The sequence below is a fragment of the Artibeus jamaicensis genome, unplaced genomic scaffold (assembly GCF_021234435.1).
Source record: "Artibeus jamaicensis isolate MK-2021 breed Jamaican fruit bat unplaced genomic scaffold, CSHL_Jam_final contig_414, whole genome shotgun sequence".
NCBI classification, from domain to species: Eukaryota; Metazoa; Chordata; class Mammalia; order Chiroptera; family Phyllostomidae; genus Artibeus; species Artibeus jamaicensis.
The window spans coordinates 1,067,188-1,088,664 of NW_026521822.1; the positions used below are offsets into that span (position 1 = coordinate 1,067,188).

At 35.3% G+C, this 21,477-nt stretch overlaps 1 protein-coding gene across 4 annotated transcripts in view; it reads right to left on the minus strand.

The window, feature by feature from the left end:
- RB1 (RB transcriptional corepressor 1) overlaps window positions 1-21,477 on the minus strand; it is a 315,901-nt gene that overhangs the window by 21,280 nt on the left and 273,144 nt on the right. For all 4 annotated transcript variants that reach the window (XM_053665401.1, XM_053665400.1, XM_037152038.2 and 1 more), the window contains 2 exons: window positions 6,880-6,998; window positions 3,576-3,721 (listed from right to left, as the gene is read on the minus strand). In XM_053665401.1, the coding sequence (XP_053521376.1) occupies window positions 3,576-3,721; window positions 6,880-6,998 (265 nt within the window). The remainder of the gene's footprint in view (window positions 1-3,575; window positions 3,722-6,879; window positions 6,999-21,477) is intronic.

The window sequence follows — 21,477 nt, forward strand, 5'->3', positions numbered from 1 at the left end:
GAAACATACAATTTCCAAAAACAAATCAGAAAGCTGAGAGAGTCTGAACAGACAGACTGCACCTAGTGAACTGAAGCAGTAGTAAAAAAACTCCCAACAAACAAAAGCCCTAGACCAAATGGCTTCACAGGTGAATTTTACCAAATATTCTGAGAAGAACTAACACCTCTCCTTCTCAAAGTATTTTATAAAACCAAAGGGGAGAGATGGTTTCTAAAATCATTTTATGGGGCCAACATTATCCTAATTCCAAAACCAGATAAAGTCACTACAAAAAAAATTTATAGGCCAATATTACTGATGAATATAGAAGCTAAAATCCTCAACCCCCCCCCCCCAAACTGAATACAGCAATGCAGCAAAAAGATCACATGCCATGACCACATGGGATTTAGTCTACGAATGCAAGGTTGGTACAACATTAGCAAATCAATAAATGTAATTCACCACATAAAAAAATAAAGGATAAAAACCACACAATCATATCAATAGATCCAGAAAAAACTTTCAATAAAATCCAGCACCCATTTATGATAAAAAAAAAAAAAAACCTCTCAGCAAAGTGAGAATAAAGGGAACATACCTAAACACAATAAAGACCATATATGGCAAACCCACTGCAACAATATGGATGGACCTGGAGAACATTATGCTAAGTGAAATAAGCCAGTCAGAGAAAGACAGATACCATATGATTTCACTCATATGTGGAATCTAATGAATAAGTGAATTAACAACTAAAACAGAGACAGACTCATAGAGCACATGACAGATAGTAGGGGTAGGGGGAGGTTAGGGGTTGGAGGGATTAAGTAAAAAGGAGAAAGGGTTCATGGACATGGAAAATAGTATTGTGACTGCTGAGGGGAGGGGAGCAAGAGGACTAAATGGTAATGGAAAAAAAGATTAAATGAAAAAAAAAACCAACTTCCATAATGTAATCAGAATTTTTCAGTTAACAATTTATCTCAGTAGTTCTCAAACTTTAGTGTGTATCAGACGTGCTTGGAAGGCTTGTTAAAATAAGGATTTCCTCTGTCCTAACCCGCCTCATCCTGGAGTTTCTGATTGAGTAGTTTATTTTCCTTTCTTTTTTTAAAAATTTTTTTTATTGATTATGCTGTTACAGTTGTTCTATTCCCCCCTTCATTCCCCTCCACCCTACCCTCCCCGTCCCCACCATTACCCTCCCTTTAGTTTATGACCATGTGTCTCAAGTTCTTTAGATTCTATATTTCCCATACTATTCTTGCCTCCCCATCTATTTTCTATCTACTGTCTATGCTACTTATTTTCTGGACCTTCTCCCCCCATCTCCTCCTCCCACTCCCCTGTTGCTAACCCTCCTTGAGATCTTCATTTCTATGTTTCCACTCCTGATCTAGCTGTCCTTTTAGTTTGCTTTTGTTTTAGGTGTGGTTGTTAATAACTGTGAGTTTGTTGTCCTTTCACTGTTCATATTTCTTTAACTTCTTTTTCTTAGATAAGTCCCTTTAACATTTCATATAATAAGGGCTTGGTGATGATGAACTCCTTGAATTTGATCTTATCTGAGAAGCACCTTATCTGTCCTTCCATTCTAAATGAAAGTTTTGCTGGATAGAGCAATCTTGGTTGTAGGTCTTTGGTTTTCATGACTTGGAATACCTCTTTCCAGCCCCTTCTTGCCTGTAAGGTCTCTTTTGAGAAATCTGCTGACAGTCTGATGGGGACTCCTTTGTAAGTGACTGTCCCCTTAGCTCTTGCTGCTTCTAGGATTCTCTCCTTCATTTTAATTTTGGCTAATGTAATTATGATGTGCCTTGATGTGTTCCTTCTTGGGTCCAAATTCTTTGGGACTCTCTGAGCTTCCTGGATTTCCTGGAAGTGTATTTCCTTTGCCAGATTGGGGAAATTCTCCTTTATTATTTGTTCAAATAAGTTTTCCACTGGTGGCTGTGCCTTTCCCCCTTCTGGTCCCCCTATAATTCGGATGTTGGAGCGTTTAAAGATGTCCTGGAGGTTCCTAAGACTCTCCTCATTTCTTTGAATTCTTGCTTCCTGACTCTTTTCTGTTTGGCCATTATTTGCTTTCTTCTGGTCCACTCCATTGATTTGAGTCCCAGTTTCCTTTTCATTGCTATTGGTGTCCTGTGCAATTCCATTCATTTCAATTAGTTTCGCCTTCATATATTTGTCTAATTTGTGGCTATAATCAACCAGTTCTGTGAGGATCCTGATCACCAGTGTTTTAAACTGTGCGTCTGAGAGTTTTGCTATTTCTTCATCGCTTAGATCTATGGGGTGTGGGGCTTTGAGATCTTGCAACATTTTTGGTCTGTTCTGGCCCTTTAAGTGTGAGAAGAGGTGCCTTGGACTCCCAGGTTGCTGGGTTGTGACGCTGTATGTGGGGGCGTGGTCAGAGCGGGGAAATGGCGGCGCCCTCCACTGCTGCTAGCCGCGGGGACCCGCCGGCCCCAGTCCAACCGCCCACTCCCTCGCCTGTCCGCTCTCGCACAAATGGGCGACCACAGTGAACACGCAGCCCCGCTCCCCAGCTGTCTCCTCCGTGGTCGCTCGCCTAGTGGCTCGCTGGGTCGCTCACTAGGTCCAACCCTGCGCCTGGATTCCATGCATCTGGATTCCGCGCCTGAGTCTGTCTGACCGAGTCGTCCTGTGCAACCCCTCACCAGCCGCTGGTTTCGCCCCTTACCGGTCAGGCTGAAGAATTTGTTGTTAACGGACTTCCGAAAAGTTCAATTTTCCGTGTTCTGGCTGTGTTTTCTGTTGCTAATATTTAGTTGTCTCTAAACTTGGTTGTGTGAGAAGGCACGGCACATCCACCTATGCCTCCATCTTGGCGGAAGTCCTATTTTCCTTTCTATAACTTTCCAGGTAAGTTGGATTCTGCTGTTTGGGATGACGCTTTGGAACCACGGGACTTACAAGGAGTTTGTACAATATTTCTGACTTGAAGAAATTAAAAAAAAGCATATAACAGAGAAATCTGGCTTTTCACTTTCTTTCAAGGAGCCCGAAATGGGTGTGCACTTGCATGCATAAACACATGCACATACATGCAAACCAACCTCCTGCCTTACCCTACACACACAGGAACAGAGACTACTATACATCCTGGTTACTAGGAAACATGCCTGTACTAGGGGACACAACACTGTATAATTTCATGCATACCTGAACACCTGAACAGCAAAAGTAGTATCAGGAGCAAATATTTCCAAACAAAACTTACAAAGCATAACAATAACAGCAGCAGCAGCAACAATAACAACATCTAACACTTTCTGAGTGCTTACTACATGCTAGGCACACTTGTAAGCATTTTATGTATTAATTCATTTAATTATCTCAAAAACCCTGTAAGGGTTTAATAATCTACCTTATAATTATGAAACTATTATAATTATAAGGTAGATTATTATTATTATCATTTTTATTTTACAGATGAGAAAACTGAGGCATAAAGATATTATGTGGACTCACTCAAAGTCACACCTAGTAAGCAGAAGAACCATGATTTGAACCTAGTCAGCCTGTTTCAGAGTCCATGTCCTTGAAAGTAATCATCTACTAACCTTTTTTATAAAAGAGTGAAAGGGAGGTAGATTTCAATGACTTCTGAATCTGGAAGGCTGAGGTTGCTTGTGCCTCTGTATTTGCAGTAGAATTTACACGTGTAGTTGACCCTTTTTTCTTTGGGGATCTTATAGGAGAAAGATACCTAGATACATTCAAAAAAAGTCTTTATGTAAGTTTGCTGAAAATAAAACCCCCCTCTCTCTCACAATCACACACCGGCTGTAAACATACACCCAAACACACCTTTTCTATTTAATCTGTTATTCTATACCAAGTTCCTTGAGCACACTATTTAAGCACAAGCCAAAAATATAGTTCAATAAGAAAACTAACCTTGTCATTACCATTTCTAACTCATTTTAATAAATGGCTTTTCCTAGGAATTACTGCCTTATTGGAAAAAAATCTGCAAATTATATATGTTCAATTTTAATAAGTATAGTGGGATTGAGATAATAAAATAAATACCTCCAGCATAAAAGAACAATATATTTTTCCCAAAATAGTGTTGCCATATTTCTTTCCTCTTAAAAATGTTTTATTGATAACTATGGTTCATATATATGGTTAACACTTAACTTATATACACATATATTCATCTAAATTATTTAATAGAGATTTGTATGAATTAATACTTTAGATAAAATTATCAAAGCAGATTTACACCTGTATACTAAATACAGGGTGGGGTAAGAGTAGGTTTACAGTTGTTCATATGGATAACAATACAATAATAAATAATAATGTGAGAATAAACCATGTTTCACATACTCAAAATCGTAAACCTATTTTTGCCCCATCCTGTATGTCAAACATAAACCAAAGAAGGAATTTTAGTAAATACTGTCTCTCAATTTCTCACATTCTGCTCTATGTTGCCCTTTATTTTACAGGATAATCCAAGTCTACTTTCTAATTTTGGTTTAGTAGCTGATAAATAATTCTGAGCAGGAAGTAGGATTTGTACCTTACCATGGATGTTTCTAATACACGCAGTACATTAACTAGTACACTAGGAAAAAGGAATCACCACCATAATGATTTCATACTATCAGCCTTCAATTTCCCTTCAATTCACCACCTGACAATATTGTAGACTGACTGAACTTGGAAAGAATTTAGTTTCCTTTGAGTTCTAGGTACAAATGTTCAATTACCTACTGGACTTCCGTACTTTAATTTCAAAGTGGAGCTTTTGATTTCTTCCCTCTGTTTTTCCCATCTCAATAAATAGCTCTACATTACATTCAGTTTCTTAAGTTAAAAACTAGAGATTATTTTTATTTTTTATTGTTTATTCTATTATAGCTGTCCCAATTTCTTTTTTCCCTTTTGCCCACCCAGTAGAAATTATATTTCATTTCTCTCTTTTCCTACTTCTATACCAATTGAAGAAATCTTCCTCTAAATACATCTGAGATCTTTCCATTTCTTTCTGTCTCCACTGACATACACCTTAGACTAAATCACCTCTATCTCTTACTTGGACTATTAAAATTATCTCCAAAATAGTCTTCCTATTTTTTTTGCCCTATTCCATTCCCTCCTCCAACCCCACCTGTATTTTAAATAGCAGCTAGAAAGTGGCCTTGTAAAAATACAAATTATAGAAAGCTATAATCTCTGCTTAAAACCTTAATGTTTTCCCATTGCCCTTCTAAATTACAAACTCCTTCCCATTGCCTATAGGAACATACAAAGTCTAGCCCAGTTTATCTCTCCAACCTCATCTTGTACTATTCTCTTCTTGTATACCATATTCCAGTGACATTGGGATTTCTTTGTTTCTCAGACCAGGTAAGTCTGATCTGCTGTAGGGCCACTGTACTTGCTGTCTGCTCTGCCTGGAATGTACACCATGCAGATTTCTGCGCAGCCAGCATCCACTTGTTCTTGAGGTCTCAGGACAAATTTCATCAGAAATTTGCTTCCCTAAACATACTATCACTTTCTTAGGTTCTGTCTTTTACCACACTTTTATTTTCCTTATAGAACTTACTATGCTCCCAAATCACCTTATATATTTGTTCACGAGTTCACTGTTTATTTCCTTCCTCCAGAATGTGAGTCCTATGAAGAGCAGGACCTAGTCCATCTTACTTGCCTTTGTATTCCTACTGCTTGGAACAATTCCTGACAACCGCTTTATTGAATTATAGAAAAAAAAGGTTTGACTTACTTATATTAATATATTACCAAGCAAACAAATTTATATGTGAAGGCAGTAGCTGAATAAGTGAGAAATAATTTAGGTACAACTTAGCAGGTTAACAATATCTCTGAACATTAGTCCCTGCACTAATCATAAACAATGTAATGTAAATTCCTATACGGAACTAAAGAGAAACAGTAGGTACATTTCTATCAAAAGCAGTATAGCCAGAATGTTTAAGAACATGGGCTTTGGAGTCAGATTGCTTGGGTTTGATTTCTGTGGACTTCTGGAAAGTTAGTTTATTGCTCCAATTCCTATAGCATAGATAACTTAGGGTGAAAGCAGAATCTTCTCCCTTACAGGGCTGTTATGAAGAATAAATGAAAAAAAAATCTGAAGTAGAGGCAACTGTTTATCACATAGTGAACCCTCAGTAAATGTTAGCTATTGCTCTCTTCTTCCACCATTCTCATATATAATCAACTGTTTTAGTCTCATGCCACACTATTTCCTGTGCCTATCTTATGCTTCACTCCAAATGCACTGATCTAAACTCCCTGAAGCAGGGGTGTCAAACTCATGTTCATCAGGAGCCACATCAGCCTTGTAGTTGTTTTCAAAGGGCACAATGTGATTTTAGGACTTTAGGACTGTATAACTATAACTACTCCTTAACTGTTAGGGAGTTGAAATTACATTCAGCCCTTTGAAGGCAACCATGAGGATGATATGGACCCTGGTGAAAATGAGTTTGACACCCTTGCTCTAAAGAATATTTACTACTTTCCTGGCTATTATGCTTTGGAATTTGTGCCATTATGACTCTTGGAACACTTTTCTGTCTTCTCCCTCCTCTCCAGTTTCTGTGTTGAAATCCTATTCCATCTCCAATATCTGTTAAATTGCCACATCTGCCACAAATACTGTCCTCTTTAAACCAAACCTGAGTGATTTCAGTAGCAGTTTGTACCACTTTATTTGACATTAATTTGTTATGCATTTTATATTCCTGTTTCTTGAAAGCATCAACAATGTCTTATTCAAAATTGTATTGCCTACAGCTCTTTAATATAGTATTTCATATTTTACTATGCTCAAAATATATTTGCAGGTTGAATAAATAATATAATATATATTGAGCTTACATATCTGCTGCAGTATGATTATTCTGGAGAGGAAGGTTGAGAGTACAAGCAGACTCAAGGTGGTCAGCTGATCCTTCTCGGTCCTTTGCTTGTTTAATAAGATCAAATAAAGGTGAATCCTATATGAAACAAGATGACATTAAAACAACATCGGTAAGTATGATTTTCCCATGTACGTGTCAAAAATCATACTTTTTGACATGGTGAGCACTATAAATTTAGTCACAATTGACAGCAGCAATTTAGAAGTCAGAATGAGATTTTTTTAACTTTAAGAATACTGATTTGCCAATTTTGGTACAACACATACACACTAAAGAAATGAATAGGAAAATGTATATCTTTAAATGCTTATATTAGAAAAGAAATTAAAGTTAGAGAAAAAGACACAGAAAAGACCAAGAGAAGGTAAAAAGAAGGAAATAATAAAGATATGAGCAGAATTTAATGAAACTGAAAAAAAGATAAAATATAGTTTGTAAGCAAAAAAATTAAATAAACTTCCCATCAGACTGAATAACAAAAAGAGACAAATAAACAGTACTAGCAACAAAAATTGGGATCATCATCATAAAGATTTGAAAGATAATAGGGAACTGTTACAAATAATTTTATGTCAATAAGCTAGAAGTAGAAAATTCCACAAAAATATAAATTAACAAAATTCAATAAAAAAATATCCACAAGAATCCTGAAACATGCATTCAAAAGAGTGCTGGAAACAGCCTACATGCCCATCAGGAAATAAGTGGATTAAAAAACTGTGGTACGTTTACACAATAAAATAATATGCGGCCTAAGAAATAACTCCTACCCTTCAGGAAAGCATGAATGGAAGTGGACAGCATTATGCTAAGTGAAATAAGCCAGGTGGTAAAATACAAATACCACATAATCTCACCTATAAAGTGGGACCTAACGAACAAAACAAACAAGTGAGCAAAATAGAATCAGAGACATGGAAATAAAGAACTGAAAGTAACTAGAGGTGAGGGTGAAGGGGGACAATGAGGGAAAGAGGGGAAGGGTTGTCAAGGAACATGTATGAAGAACCCATGGACAAAGACAACAGCGGGGGCAGAGGACTGAATGTGGGAGGGGGGTAGGTAGGGCAGGAGAGTGTAACAGGGGGGAAATGGGGACAACTGTAATTGCACAATTAAAAAAGTAAAATAAAATAACCACAATAATCCAATAAACTATTAAATAATTCAAATCAGTAATTTAAAATCTCTCCACAAAGAAATATATCAAGCAACTTTGATTTCACCAGTGATTTCTACCAAACATTCAAGGAATTGATAATTCCACTTTACTTAAAGTGATCTGAGAATGAAAAAAAAAATAAAAACATCCTCCAACTCATTTCATGAGGTTAGTACATTGACTAAAACCTGTGAAGGACATTACAAAAAAGTAAATTATAGATTCTGCTCATATCTTTATTATTTCCTTCTTTTTACCTTCTCTTGGTCTTTTCTGTGTCTTTTTCTCTAACTTTAATTTCTTTTCTAATATAAGCATTTAAAGATATACATTTTCCTATTCATTTCTTTAGTGTGTATGTGTTGTACCAAAATTGGCAAATCAGTATTCTTAAAGTTAAAAAAATCTCATTCTGACTTCTAATAATTCCACTTTACTTAAAGTGATCTGAGAATGAAAAAATAAATAAAAACATCCTCCAACTCATTTCATGAGGTTAGTACATTGACTAAAACCTGTGAAGGACATTACAAAAAAGTAAATTATAACTCATTCACACTCATGAAAAGAGATATAAAAATCCTAAACAAGAAATATTACCAACCCAAATCAGCAATGTTAAACAGATAATCTATCATTATCCAGTTAAGTTTATCCAGGTTGCAAAATTGGTTCAACATTAGAACATCTATAATGCAATTCACCTCACTAATAATACAAGGTGAAAAATCAAATCAAAAACATGCAGAAAGTTTTCATCTTAAAATCCATTTGTAATTTTTTTAAAAAAGAAGGAAACAGTAAACCAGGAAAGAAGGGGTACTTTCTAATTAGATACATGACATCTACAAAATGAACAAAAACCCCATAGCTAACTTCTAAATATAGACAGGCTAATAAATAGCAAAACAGCAATTTGAACTTAGGTGGTCAGGGACCATAGTCTGAGCTTTTACACACTAAAATAACAATTTTTCTACTAACATTTCATTTCTACCTTCTTTAAAAATATATTTTTTATATTTCTACCTTCTTTAAAAATATATTTTCAGGATTATGCTGTTACAGTTGTCCCAATTTTTCCCCATTGCCCCTTGCCTTGCCCCTCTTAGCTGATAATGCTCCAAATGATCATTATATCTATGATACTGTTCCTGTTCTGATAATTTGCTTAGTTTGTTTTTTAGACTGAGTTGTTGATAGTTGTGAATTTGTTGCTGTTTTAATGTCCATAATTTTTATCTTCTTTTTCATAAATAAGTCCTTTAATAGTTCATGTAATAATAGCTTGGTGATGGTGAACTCCTTTAGCTTTACCTGTCTGGGAAGCACTTTATCTGCCCTTCAATTCTAAATGATAGCTTTGCTGGATATAGTAACTTAGGTCCTTGCTTTTCATCATTTTCAATACTTCTTTCCAGTTCCTTCCAGCCTGCAAAAGTTCTTTTGAGAAATCAGCTGACAGTGTTACAGGAACTCCTTTGTAGGTAACTCTGCTTTTCTCTTGTTGCTTTTAAGATTCTCTCTTTATCTTAACTTTTGGTATTTTAATTATGATGTGTCTTGGTGAGGTCCTCTTTAGGTCCAACTTTTCTTTGGAACTCTGTGCTTCCTGAATTTGAATGTCTATTTCCTTCAGCAAATTAAAGAAGTTTTCTTTCATTACTTTTTCAAATAAGTTTTCACTTTCTTGCTCTTCTTCTTTTCCTTCTGGTACCCCTATGATTTAAATGTTGGTACACTTGGAGATGTCACAGAGGCTCAGTAAACTATCCTTGTTTTTCTGAATTCTTTTCCTTTTTGCTGTGCTGATTAATGTTTTTTTCCTTATGTTCCAAATCACTGATTTGATTCTTGGCTTCATCCTCTCCATTGTTGGTTTCCTGTAGATTTTTCTTTGTTTCATTTAAAGTAACCATCATTTCTGCCTAGGTCTTTTTTAAAGCTGTTGTCATATTCAATGAGTTCTTTGAGCTTCCTGATAACCAGTGTTTTTAACTTTGCATCTGATAGGTTGGTTATCTGTGTTTCATTTAGTTCTCTTCCTGGAGTTTTGGTCTATTCTTTCATTTGGGCCCTATTTCTTTGTCTCCTTATTTTGGCTGCCTCCCTCTGTTTGTTTCTGTGCATTAGGTGGAGCTGCTTTGTCTCCCTGTCCTAGTAGGGTGGCCTGATGTAGAAAAGGCACCTGTAAATTGTGTGGGACAGTCTTAGGTAATTGCCAGGGTGGGCAACCTATTTTCCTGCTTTTTGACTCTGTGTGGGAGGAGGACTCAGAGAAGAAACAATGCTACTGCCTAACTTCTAGAAGTTTGTCCAAGAGGAAGCTGTCTCTCAGCACTCATCCTGTTCCAGTCACTTCACTTTCTCCCTGTATGTGACTGGTGCCCTTCCGGCTGTTGCTGGAGTTGAATCCCAGAGGGGGTGGGTATGTATAAGTCCTAAATTCATACAGGCCCTTTAAGAGGAGTCTCCTGAAAATCCTGCAGTTTCTTCTGCTGCCCCAATCCCCACTGGACTTTACAGCCAGAAGATATGGGGATTTATCCTCTTGGCACTGGAACCTTAGGCTGTGTGGTCTGGCCTGGGGCTAGGATTTGCTCCTCAGGTATCTCTTGAGATTTTTATCTACCACAGGTGAAAATGGGACTATCTGTTCTGCCACTTCATTGCACCACACAGTATCTTGCACTATTCCACCCCATCTCTGGATCTTCTCTCCTCCTACCTGTCTGGATGAATGTGGCTTCTTTAAATCCTTGGTTTTCATACTTCCATACAACTCAATTTTCTAACAGTTCTGGGTGATATTTGTTTTGTGGTCTAGTTGTAATTTTTTCCGTAGTTGTGTGATGAAGTGAAGCATATTTACCTATGCCTCCATCTTTACTGGATGAGTTGTGTTGTTCTATAATGCCAATAATATCAGCCAGGTAAAGCAGCTGCTCCCAGTCATAGCCAGCCAGGCAAAATAGCCACCCATTAATTTTTTAGTATAATAAACAGCAGTAGTTAAACAAGTAAATAATCTTCTACTAGAAAACCACACAAGGTCATACTTATCTAACCAGAGATGAGTATCTCCACTTTCTACAACATTTCACATAATTTACTAAATAATAAGAGCTTATATAAAATATTTTCCATTCCAGGGTAACCATCTGGTTTAATAACTATAGAAGCATATTATATACTTAATATGTAATTTACATCAATAAATTATTAATTAAAATGATAAAATAATTTACCAGATAAGTTTATAAATTAGAAATTATAAGTTATAATGTGTTAATATTATAACATATTTGAATACAAAAATATAATGATTAAATGAGTCTCCTGATTATACTAGACAATTTCTATTATAAACAGACCAAAGTTAAGGGTTTGAAGTACTGCTTTGAAAAACAAACTAGTTAAACTTTAGAAATTAAGCAAAGTAGGCCCTAAATTCTAACTAGATTTTTATTAAAAGTGATCATTTTATCAGATCCAAGATGGCAACAGAGTAAGTGGAAGTTAAAACTCACCACTTCCCAGGAACAAACTGGAATTACAACTAAATTATAGAACAGTCAAACTGAATAATCAACTGAAAAATAGCTAAAGAGAAGTCTTATAACCAAGGATTTACAGAATAAGCTACATCAAGACTGCTCCAAACAGGTTGCCAAGGGCTAGTCACAGGCAGCATCTGATACTGGTCTATATCGGAGTCTCTCCAAAGAGGAGGGACCAGAACCAGCATACCCAGTGCCCAGATTCAGACATCAGAGCAGAATCCAATAAGCTTTACAGGAAGTGTATCTAAAGAGAGATTTCAACAGGCACCAAATCTTGCTGAGGCGAATTCTGCTCCATGTGGTCAGCACCTGCACAGCATCTCACAGGCTGTGGTAGGGGTTGAACATCACAGTTAGCCAGGCTGAGGGGTTGATCCCAAGCATGAATGGAACAATAGCAATCAAGACTCAATTACAACATCAGGGCCCACATAATCCACAGAAGGAACATTTCTGGAACAACCAGCTCAGAAGATCATGGAGATTGTACCACTGGATCCCACAGGACACCTCCTACATAAAACCACTGCACAAATACTAGGAGTCATAGCAGATCTATCTAATACCTAGAAAGAAACACAAAGAGATAGCCAAAATGGGGAGACAAAGAAACCTGGCCCAAATGAAAGAACAGGAGAACTCTCCAGAAACAGAGCTAAATGAAATGTAGGCAAGCAATTTATCAGATATAGAGTTCAAAGTAATGGTTACAAGGATGCTCAATGGTGTGAAAAAAACAACATAGAAACCCTAAAAAGAATCAATTAGAAATGAAGAATATACTGTAAGGAATGTACAGTAAGTTGGATGAGGCAGAGGATCGATTCAGCAATTTGAAAGATAGGGGAAAAAGGCACCCAAAGAAGCAAAAAGAAAAAGAAAAAAATGAGGACAGTTTAAGAAACCTTTGGGACAACATGAAGCATAACAACATCTGTATTGTAGTGGTACCAGAAGGACAAGAGAGAGAGAGCAAGGGATAGAGAACTTATTTGAAGAAATAATTACTGAAAACCTCCCTAACCTGGTGAAGGAAAACAAAACACAAGTCTGGGAAATTCAGAGTCCCAAAGAAGATGAACCCGAACAGGCCCATACGAAAATATATCATAATTAAAATGACTTCAGTAAAAGACAATCTTAAAAGCTGCAAGAGAAAGACAGTTAGTTACTTGTAAGAGTCCCCATAACCCAAGATCGTCAGATGATATTTCAACAGAATCATTTTAGCCAGAAGGGACTGCCATCAAATATTTGAAGCAATGAAAAGAAAAGACCCATAAACAGGATTACTTTACCCAGCAAGGCCATCATTTTAAATTAATGAAGAAATAAAGATCTTCCCAGACAAGAAAAAGCTGCAGGAGTTTGCTACCACCAAACCAGTATTATAAGAAATAATAAAGGTCCTACAAGAAGAAGAATGAGAAGAAGAAGAAGAAGAGTAACAAAGTTAAAAGAATAAAATGTAATAAAATAATCTGAATGTAAGTGACTTAAATACTCCAATAAAAAGGCATAGGGTAGCTGAATTGAGAAGAACACAAGATCCATTTAATGCTATCTACAAGATGCTGACCTCTGAATGAAAGATACACACAGACTAAAAATAAAGGGATAGAAAAAGATATTTCATACAAATGGAAATTAAAAAAAAGCTGGGGTAGCAATACATACACATGACAAAATCAACTTTATTTTTATTTTTTAGAATACTTTTTATCTCTATTGGTGTAACATTGGTTAGTAAAATGAAATAGGTTTCAGGAGTACAATTCTATACAGAATCCTTCTTTTATCTTTATTGTATATTTTCCATTACCATTTAATTCCCATTAAATGCCCCACTCCCAAGAATCAACACACTGTTGTCCATGTCCATGAGTCCTTTACGAAATCAACTTCAAACAAAGGTTATAGTAAGAGAAAAAGAAAGACACTACATAATGATAAAGGGAACAGTCCAGCAAGAGGATATAACCCTTGTAAATATTTTTATACCCAACACAGGGACACCAAAATAGGTACAGCAAAGCATGATGGACATAAAGGGGAGATTGACAGTAATAGTCATAGTAGGAGAGTTTAACACCCTATTAACATCAATGGATACATCTTGTAGATAGAAAACCAACATGGAAACAGTAGCCTAAATGACACACTAGATCAGATGGATTTAATTGACATCTTCAGAGCATTCCACTCCCAAGCAGCAGAATATACATTCTTTTAAAGTGCATATGGAACATTTTCTCAGAGAGACCAAGCACATGTGAGAACACAAAACAAGTCTCAATATATTTAAGAAGAATGAAATCATACTAAGCATCTTCTCTACCATAATGGTATGAAACTAGAAGTCAATCAAAAGAAAAAAAATGAAAACCACACAAAGACTTGGAGGTTAAATACCATGTTACAAAACAATGAGTGGGTTAACAATGACATCAAGGAAGAAATCAAAGATGCCTTGAAACAAATGAGAATGAGAACACAACTGAAAATCTGAAACACAGAAAAAGTTGTCCTAAGAAAGAAATTCATAGCGTCACTGGACTAACTCAAGTAACAAGAAATATCTTAAATAAACAATCTAACTTTACACCTAAAGGAACTTGAAAGAGAACAACAATGCCCATAGTCAGTAGAAGTAAGTAAGTAATAAAGATCAGAGCAGAAATAAATGAAAGATATATAAAAATAAAAGAAACCAAGAACTGATTATCTGAAAATATATACAAGATTGACTAACCTTTAACCAGACTCGTCAAGAAAAAAATTGAGAGAACCCAAATAAACAAAAACAGAAATGAAAGAGAAGTGACACCAGAGAAATAAAAAAGATTGTAGGAAACTATTTCATATAACTATATGACCATAAATTGTACAATCTGGGAAAAAATGGGTAAATTCCTAGAAACATACAATATTCCAAAACTGAATCAGGAAGAATCAAATAATCTGAATACAGATTACAACTAGTGAAATTAATGCAGTAATTAAAAAAAAAACTCTCAACAAACAAAAGTCCCGGACCAAATGGCTTCATAGGTGAATTTTACCAAACATTCAAAGACCTAACACCTATCCTGCTCAAACTACTCCAAAGAATTCAAGAGGAGGGAAGATTCCCAAGCTAATTTTACAAAGCCAGCATTATTACAGTTCCAAAACCAGATAAACACTGCAAAGAATGCAAATTATAGGCTAATAACCCTGATGAACATAGATGCTAAAATCCTCAACAAAATATTAACAAAGTGGATCCAGCAATACATTAAAAATATCATACAACATAATCAAGGGGATATATTCCAGGGATGCAAGGTTGGTACTGTATATACAAATCAATAAATGTGATACACAACATAAACAAAATGAAAAATAAAAACCATATGATCACATCAATAGATGCAGAAAAAGCATCTGATAAAATCCAACACCCTCTTATGATAAAACTCTCAGTAAAGTGGGAATTGAGGGAACATACCTCAACATAATAAAAGTCACAGATGACAAACCCATAGCCAATGTTATACTCACTGGGCAAAACTACAAGCATTTCCCTTAAGATTGGGAACAAGACATAGATGTTTTCAAAAAATTAAAAATGTAACTGTCTTATGACCCAGCGATTCCACTTCTGGGAGTTCACCTGATGAAATGGAAAACACTAATTTAAAAGAATATATGCACCCATATGTTCAATGCAGCATTATTTACAATAGCCAAGATTTGGAAGCAGACCAAGTGTCTATCAGCACATGAATGGGGGAAAAAAAACAATGGTCATTTACACAATGGAATACTACTTGACTATAAAAGAGAAGAAAATCTTACCCTTGCAACAGCATAGACAGACCTGGAGCATAGAAAGACCTGGAAAACACTATGCTGAGTGAAATAAGCCTGTCAGAAAAAGGGAAGTACCATATGATTTCATTCATATGTAGAATCTAATGAACAAAATGAGTTAACAGGCAAATTGTGACAGACTCAGAGAGTGGACTGACAGCTGTCAGGGTGAGGGGTTAGGGGCCTCGGTGGTGGGGGCAGTGTGGGAGTGAGCACAAAAAAAAATTGAAAAAAACTCTGGATGTAGACAAAGGTGTGGTGATTGCTGGGGGAAGGGGAGGTGGAAGGAGGTGGAGGAGGGTATGGGAAGATAAAAGTGATGAACAGAGAGTTGGCTTGGGGTGGTAAACACAAAATACAGTGTACAGATGATTTTTAATTGTGTACCTGAAAGCTGTAAAATTTTGTTAACCAGTGTTCCCCCAATAAGTTTAGTAAAAGAAAACAGTGATCATTTTAATGCAATTTGTAAACATCTCTCAAAACAACGATCCCTTCTCTAAATTATATACCAAAAGCAGACATATTTTAAAGGAGTAGTAGGGTATGTCAATCATATAGAGTGATTTTATACACATGAACACGTCAAACATTGTTGTACTTTAAAAGGAATTTTTAAAGTATTTTCTAAATTCATATCTTGGTCAAAATTTTCAAAAGGAATGACAGGTATATCAATTTGGTTACATCCTATATTTTTACTTCAAACTAAGTTACTATGTAATAATGTATGTTTTTAAAGTATTTGAAATGTAATTCTTATAAGAATATTTTTAACAGAATTTCTTCTGTTAATTTTAAAGAATTCCTGATGCAAAATTACCCAAGATTTCTAAAACTGGGTCAGGGTTTACTTAAGGATGTTTGACATAATTGCTCTGGATAGGCAGCTGTAAGGGAGATGACAAAATTTATGCAATTATAGATAGTCACTTTTCTGGATGAAATATTACAGGAGTCAAAAATCCACTACCATCAGTACTATTTTCAATGTCCACAGCAAGTATATCAGAGGAGGACTTGTTCCTTCCCAATAGTCATAATAAAACCTTGAAGAGTCACTATTTGCTTACTTTACTCTGAGCACTGTGGGAAAGTTACTATTCCTAATCCCAAGAAAAGATCCTATTCTAACCAAAGTCTGAGATGAGAATACCTATAATGAATATTTGCAAAATGAATAAAAATTTATATACTAGGAGAAATTAATACTATAAAGGAAACTAACATAGTATGTGAAACAGACATTAAAAGAGGAATAGGGTATGAAAGTTCACGCAAGGAAGTTAGCATGTCTGATTATGATGAAATTTCAATGATGTTTTGCCAAATTTTGAAGGAAGAGAGGGTTATGACTGAACAGAAAATCATGAGAAGGGTAGACTGAAGTTCAAAGATGAAAATAAACATGATTGCCCTGAAGTGAGGCATCATCAAATTATCTATTAATAATGCTGATGACTAGGATTTGTAAAGAATTAAAGAAAAAACAGAAACATATCCTATGATTGAATTATCAAAGAGTCCTTTTCCTCAAAGAATTCCTGCCTCTTAACCACAGCCTCTATACCAGAGAATCAAAATCACCAGATTTTTCCCTATGGGAATCTAGCTAGTACCCTTTACCCATTACAAATGATTTCATGATGTCGAATATCATTAGCGTTGAAAAACTTTTAATGACTGAACATTATATTGTTTTTAAGAAAAAAGAAACTTAGAAACTGAAGCCAACATTACTGAAGGATTTTACTGATCTTGGGCTTGGTTATGTCTACTTCTGGGTGGATCTACTCTGAATTTCCAGAATTTCATAATCCTTAAATTCTGAGAATGAAAGAGATCTGAGTTAATAGAGATAGGCTTATAGCTGGACTTAGGATCCTGGTAATAGGTTTTTGTTAATATGCACGTTACTATTTCTATACCTGCTCTTGTTTTGGAAACCCCCTTGGCTGTTCTTGCCCCAGTCTTTCAAAATCTAGGTGAGACAGATACAGGTACAATAGTGACTTGACCTGTAAAGGTAATACAAGCTTCTCCTGGCATGATTCAGTTTCAGCACATCAGTATAACCACAACAAGTTGATTTTTGTACTTTATTTCAATGAAAAAAATGTACAAAATAACTATAAAATGATGAGATTGACTTTTAAACTATTATACAAAAATCTTTAGTTCAAACAAGCATTGTTTGTCTATCAAATAACTGTGATATGTCTTTAAGTGTTTAAGAGTTCAGAAATCCTAATGATTACTTTCAAGCCTAGACTGTCAATGACCTACATCATACTTAGAATGTCTACAGGATTCTTTTCTCCTCTACCTTTTTTATTAAGTAAACTTTGAATATCACAATATGGAGGCATTCCTTTCTTACACATAAAAATGAGCATTTAAAATAAATTTACAATTGCTTTCTCTGATAATTATCTGCTGAGCTTGTTTTTAAAGCTCCTTTAATTTTTAATACATTAAATTTTTTTAAAGTGAAAAGTTAATCACGTCTGAAAAATGTTTCTTTTTTTTCCCTTTACAAGGAAACCTATACCTGTGAGTGCAATTACATTTTGAAACAATCCTACAAGGGCAGAATTACTAAATGCCAATTATGTGCCATAATAGGTTGTTAGTTAAAACAAATCACAGAATATTGAATCTGGCTTTTAATCATGAATTGTTTGATGCAGTGGAAAAAAACACAAAGCAGACCCAGTCTTAACCAAATCATTATACACAAAGACAAATACTAAATTTTAATGAAAAAAAAAACTTTGGTTATGCTTCCATAAATCTATACATATACATAACAAATATTTGGAAAAGATTGAAAATTGAATTAATTATTCATCCATAAATAAATAAAAATTAACAGGGCCCAACATAGGCAAATTGTACATAGAAGAAAGGTATCTTCCTCATTTCCAGCTGCTCTCTTCTTTGTCTAACAGAACATAGCTCAAGTTGTCCCCCAAATTCTAACTACTTCTGTCCCAGGACTCCAAAAAAAAGTTAATATTTTCTAGAACATCTGACTTTAGATTTTGATTATGTTTTATCAGGTAAACTCCTACTTTCTAACATAGCTTGCAATTTAGCAACAGTGCAGCATATATTGGAGTCCCCGAAGGAGCTTTATTAAACACACATACTAGGTTTTTCCCTCAAACCCCAAGATTCTGATATGCCTAGGAAGGGAGAATATCTACACTTAATGCAGTTCTATCATTCTAGCTTCCTCCTACTCTAACCCTGCCACTGCTCCCTCATATCTCCTCTTTTGTCATTGCCTTAGGAACAGCTAACTGTATTTTTCTAATTCTGATATGAATTTCTGAAAAGTGACTCACTATTTTTTCTTAAATACCAATATTGTAACGACTACATTTCTTGCCTTCTTAGGTTTCAGAAGGCATCCTTTCAACCAGTTCCCAAATTCTGTTTTCTAGAATATTAATAACCCAGGCAAATTTGAGATCAGTCAGATATAAAGTACAGTTTCTACTATGAAACTCAGAAATAGCCTAAATCAAACATAGTCAATGATTGACAGAAGGCTTTTTTCCATTTTCCCAGCATTTGGGCAGAAGCGATAATAGGGTAAGAAGATAGAATATTGTAAATATTTCATTAACTTTAGCTTATCAGAACAAATTTTTATCTTTACATCATCAGACCCACTGCAAAAAATGGGTGTTGATCAGCAAGGGTACTGCAGTATAAAGAATAACAACTGTGATATTTCTATCATGCCTAATCCTGGTAACTATGATTAATGATTCAAAGTCAATACCACATACTTCATAACCCTATTTGAGTCCCTTTACTACCAAAATTATGTTTTCATGAGTCTCTCAACTTTATAATATTACTAGGTCATGATCATTGAGCATCTCAGGTTCTCTGCTAAACCTTTTACATCATACATTATTTCCACTTAATCCTCACAGTAAGTCTATAATACAGATAATATTATCCCCATTTTACAGAGAGAGAGAACCTAAAACACATAAGTGAAGTAATTTACCCCATATGATATGACTAATAAATTGTGGAGAGCAAGAATTCAAACACAAGTCTACCTGTTACTAGGATTTGTGCTATTAGCCACTACACTACAATGAAAGTCATGTTCATTTGCTCATTTTCTCTTTCAATCTTTTTGTCTATTGTCATGCTTTTAACCAGGTTTCCATGTTGTTGTAGCTCCACTGGCCACAGTTTCATCTATTTTCAGTCAGTCATCCATTCAATAAGCACTCACACTCTGGACAGACACTCAAGACACTAAGAAGACTACAGCATTAATGATAGTGCCTACCCACATAGGGCCATCGTGAGAAAATAAAAACAATCTACACAAAGGGTTTGGTATACTACATGGCACATAATAGGCATTTAGTAATTCTGCTCTTGAAGGATTTACCAATAACATTTGCTGAAGGCCAAATATAGCACCAAGGACTTTGTATTTCATTATCACAACAAACTCTACAAAGGAAGTACTGTTTTTTTTTTCCCCAAATCATTTTATAAGTGAAGAAAGGAAGGCTAAGAGTATATTGCCCAAAGTCATTAAATGGTAGATACAGGATTTGGCCCCAAGCTTTTTGATTTTACAGCCTTGTTTTTAAACCCTATGCTACAGTTTCTAATCTAATAAAGGAAATAAATAGTTAAAAAATCACAGTACAGAGTGATAATGTTGCACAGGGTGCCACAGAAATCAAGAGAGGGACAAATAATATGAATAAAAACTTTCTGGAAGAAGCTGTGCTTAGGTTGAGTATTAAAGAAAAATGTTAAGTAAAATAAGCTAGAAAAATTTAACATAGCTCACTTATAATCCTCATAGGATTGTTTTGACAAATAAAATGATAAGTGCAAAGTACTCAGACCTACCCCATAATATAAACTGATATATTACATCTTATATAAAGATAGAAATCATTTGTTTCATAAAGTATAACATAGAATTCATAGCAAGGAAAGATCAAGAAATAAATTCAATAAATGATTTTAAACAGGTGACTAAAAAGGACCAGATAGGGCTTTAGAGAATTCTTAAAAACCCAGTGCCTCTCATATGATGGATACTCAATAAATATTTCTAGACTGTTATATGACATAGCCATATCATGGGTTAAACTAAGCATAACACAGAAAAAGAAAAAATTGGTAATATAATTTGCTTTCTGATTGATACTAAATATCAACTGTAGCAGCTGGCCTTCAAAATAACCCCAGTAATTCCTGCCACTAGGTATTTACTCCCTTGTACACCTCCTATCTTGTACCAGGGGTAGTCTGTGTGGCAGTGATGTGCAGCAGAAATGATGGCATGTCACTTCTGAGATTAGCTTATAAAGCACCTGCAGTTTCTATCTGAGGCACTTTCTCTCTCTAGGATCTCTTATTTTGGGGGAAAACAGTATCATGTAGTGAGTAGTGGAGAAATTCATTTGGCAAACAAATGAAGTCTCTGGCCAAAAGCCAGTGAAGAAATAAGGGCTGCCAACATCCATGTGAGTGAACCTAGAGGCAGATTCTCCAATTTCAGTAAAGCTTGAAACTGACTGAAACCTTGTTTGCAAACCTGAAGATCTCTCCTGAGAGAACCAGAGCCAAAACCATATAGTTAAGCCACTCCCAGATTCCTAACCTTCAAAAATTGTATGAAATAATAAGTGGTAGTTGTTCAAAGTTGCTAAGTTTTGGAGTAACTTCTCACATGGACTAGAAAACAGAGCAAATGAATTTTTAACTGTAAAAATTTTTCAATATATATTTAATTTTTGTAACTGCTGCCTGAGTTCTGTTTCTATCCAGGACTCAGACAGCAGTTTTCTCTTGGACTCAGCCATGCTTTGTTATATCATTATACATCTACCTACTTAAATTAACTGTCAGTATAATCACTCTTTGGACAATACTTCAGTCTGTTTTGCCACTTAATCTTGTGAAGGAAACCAGA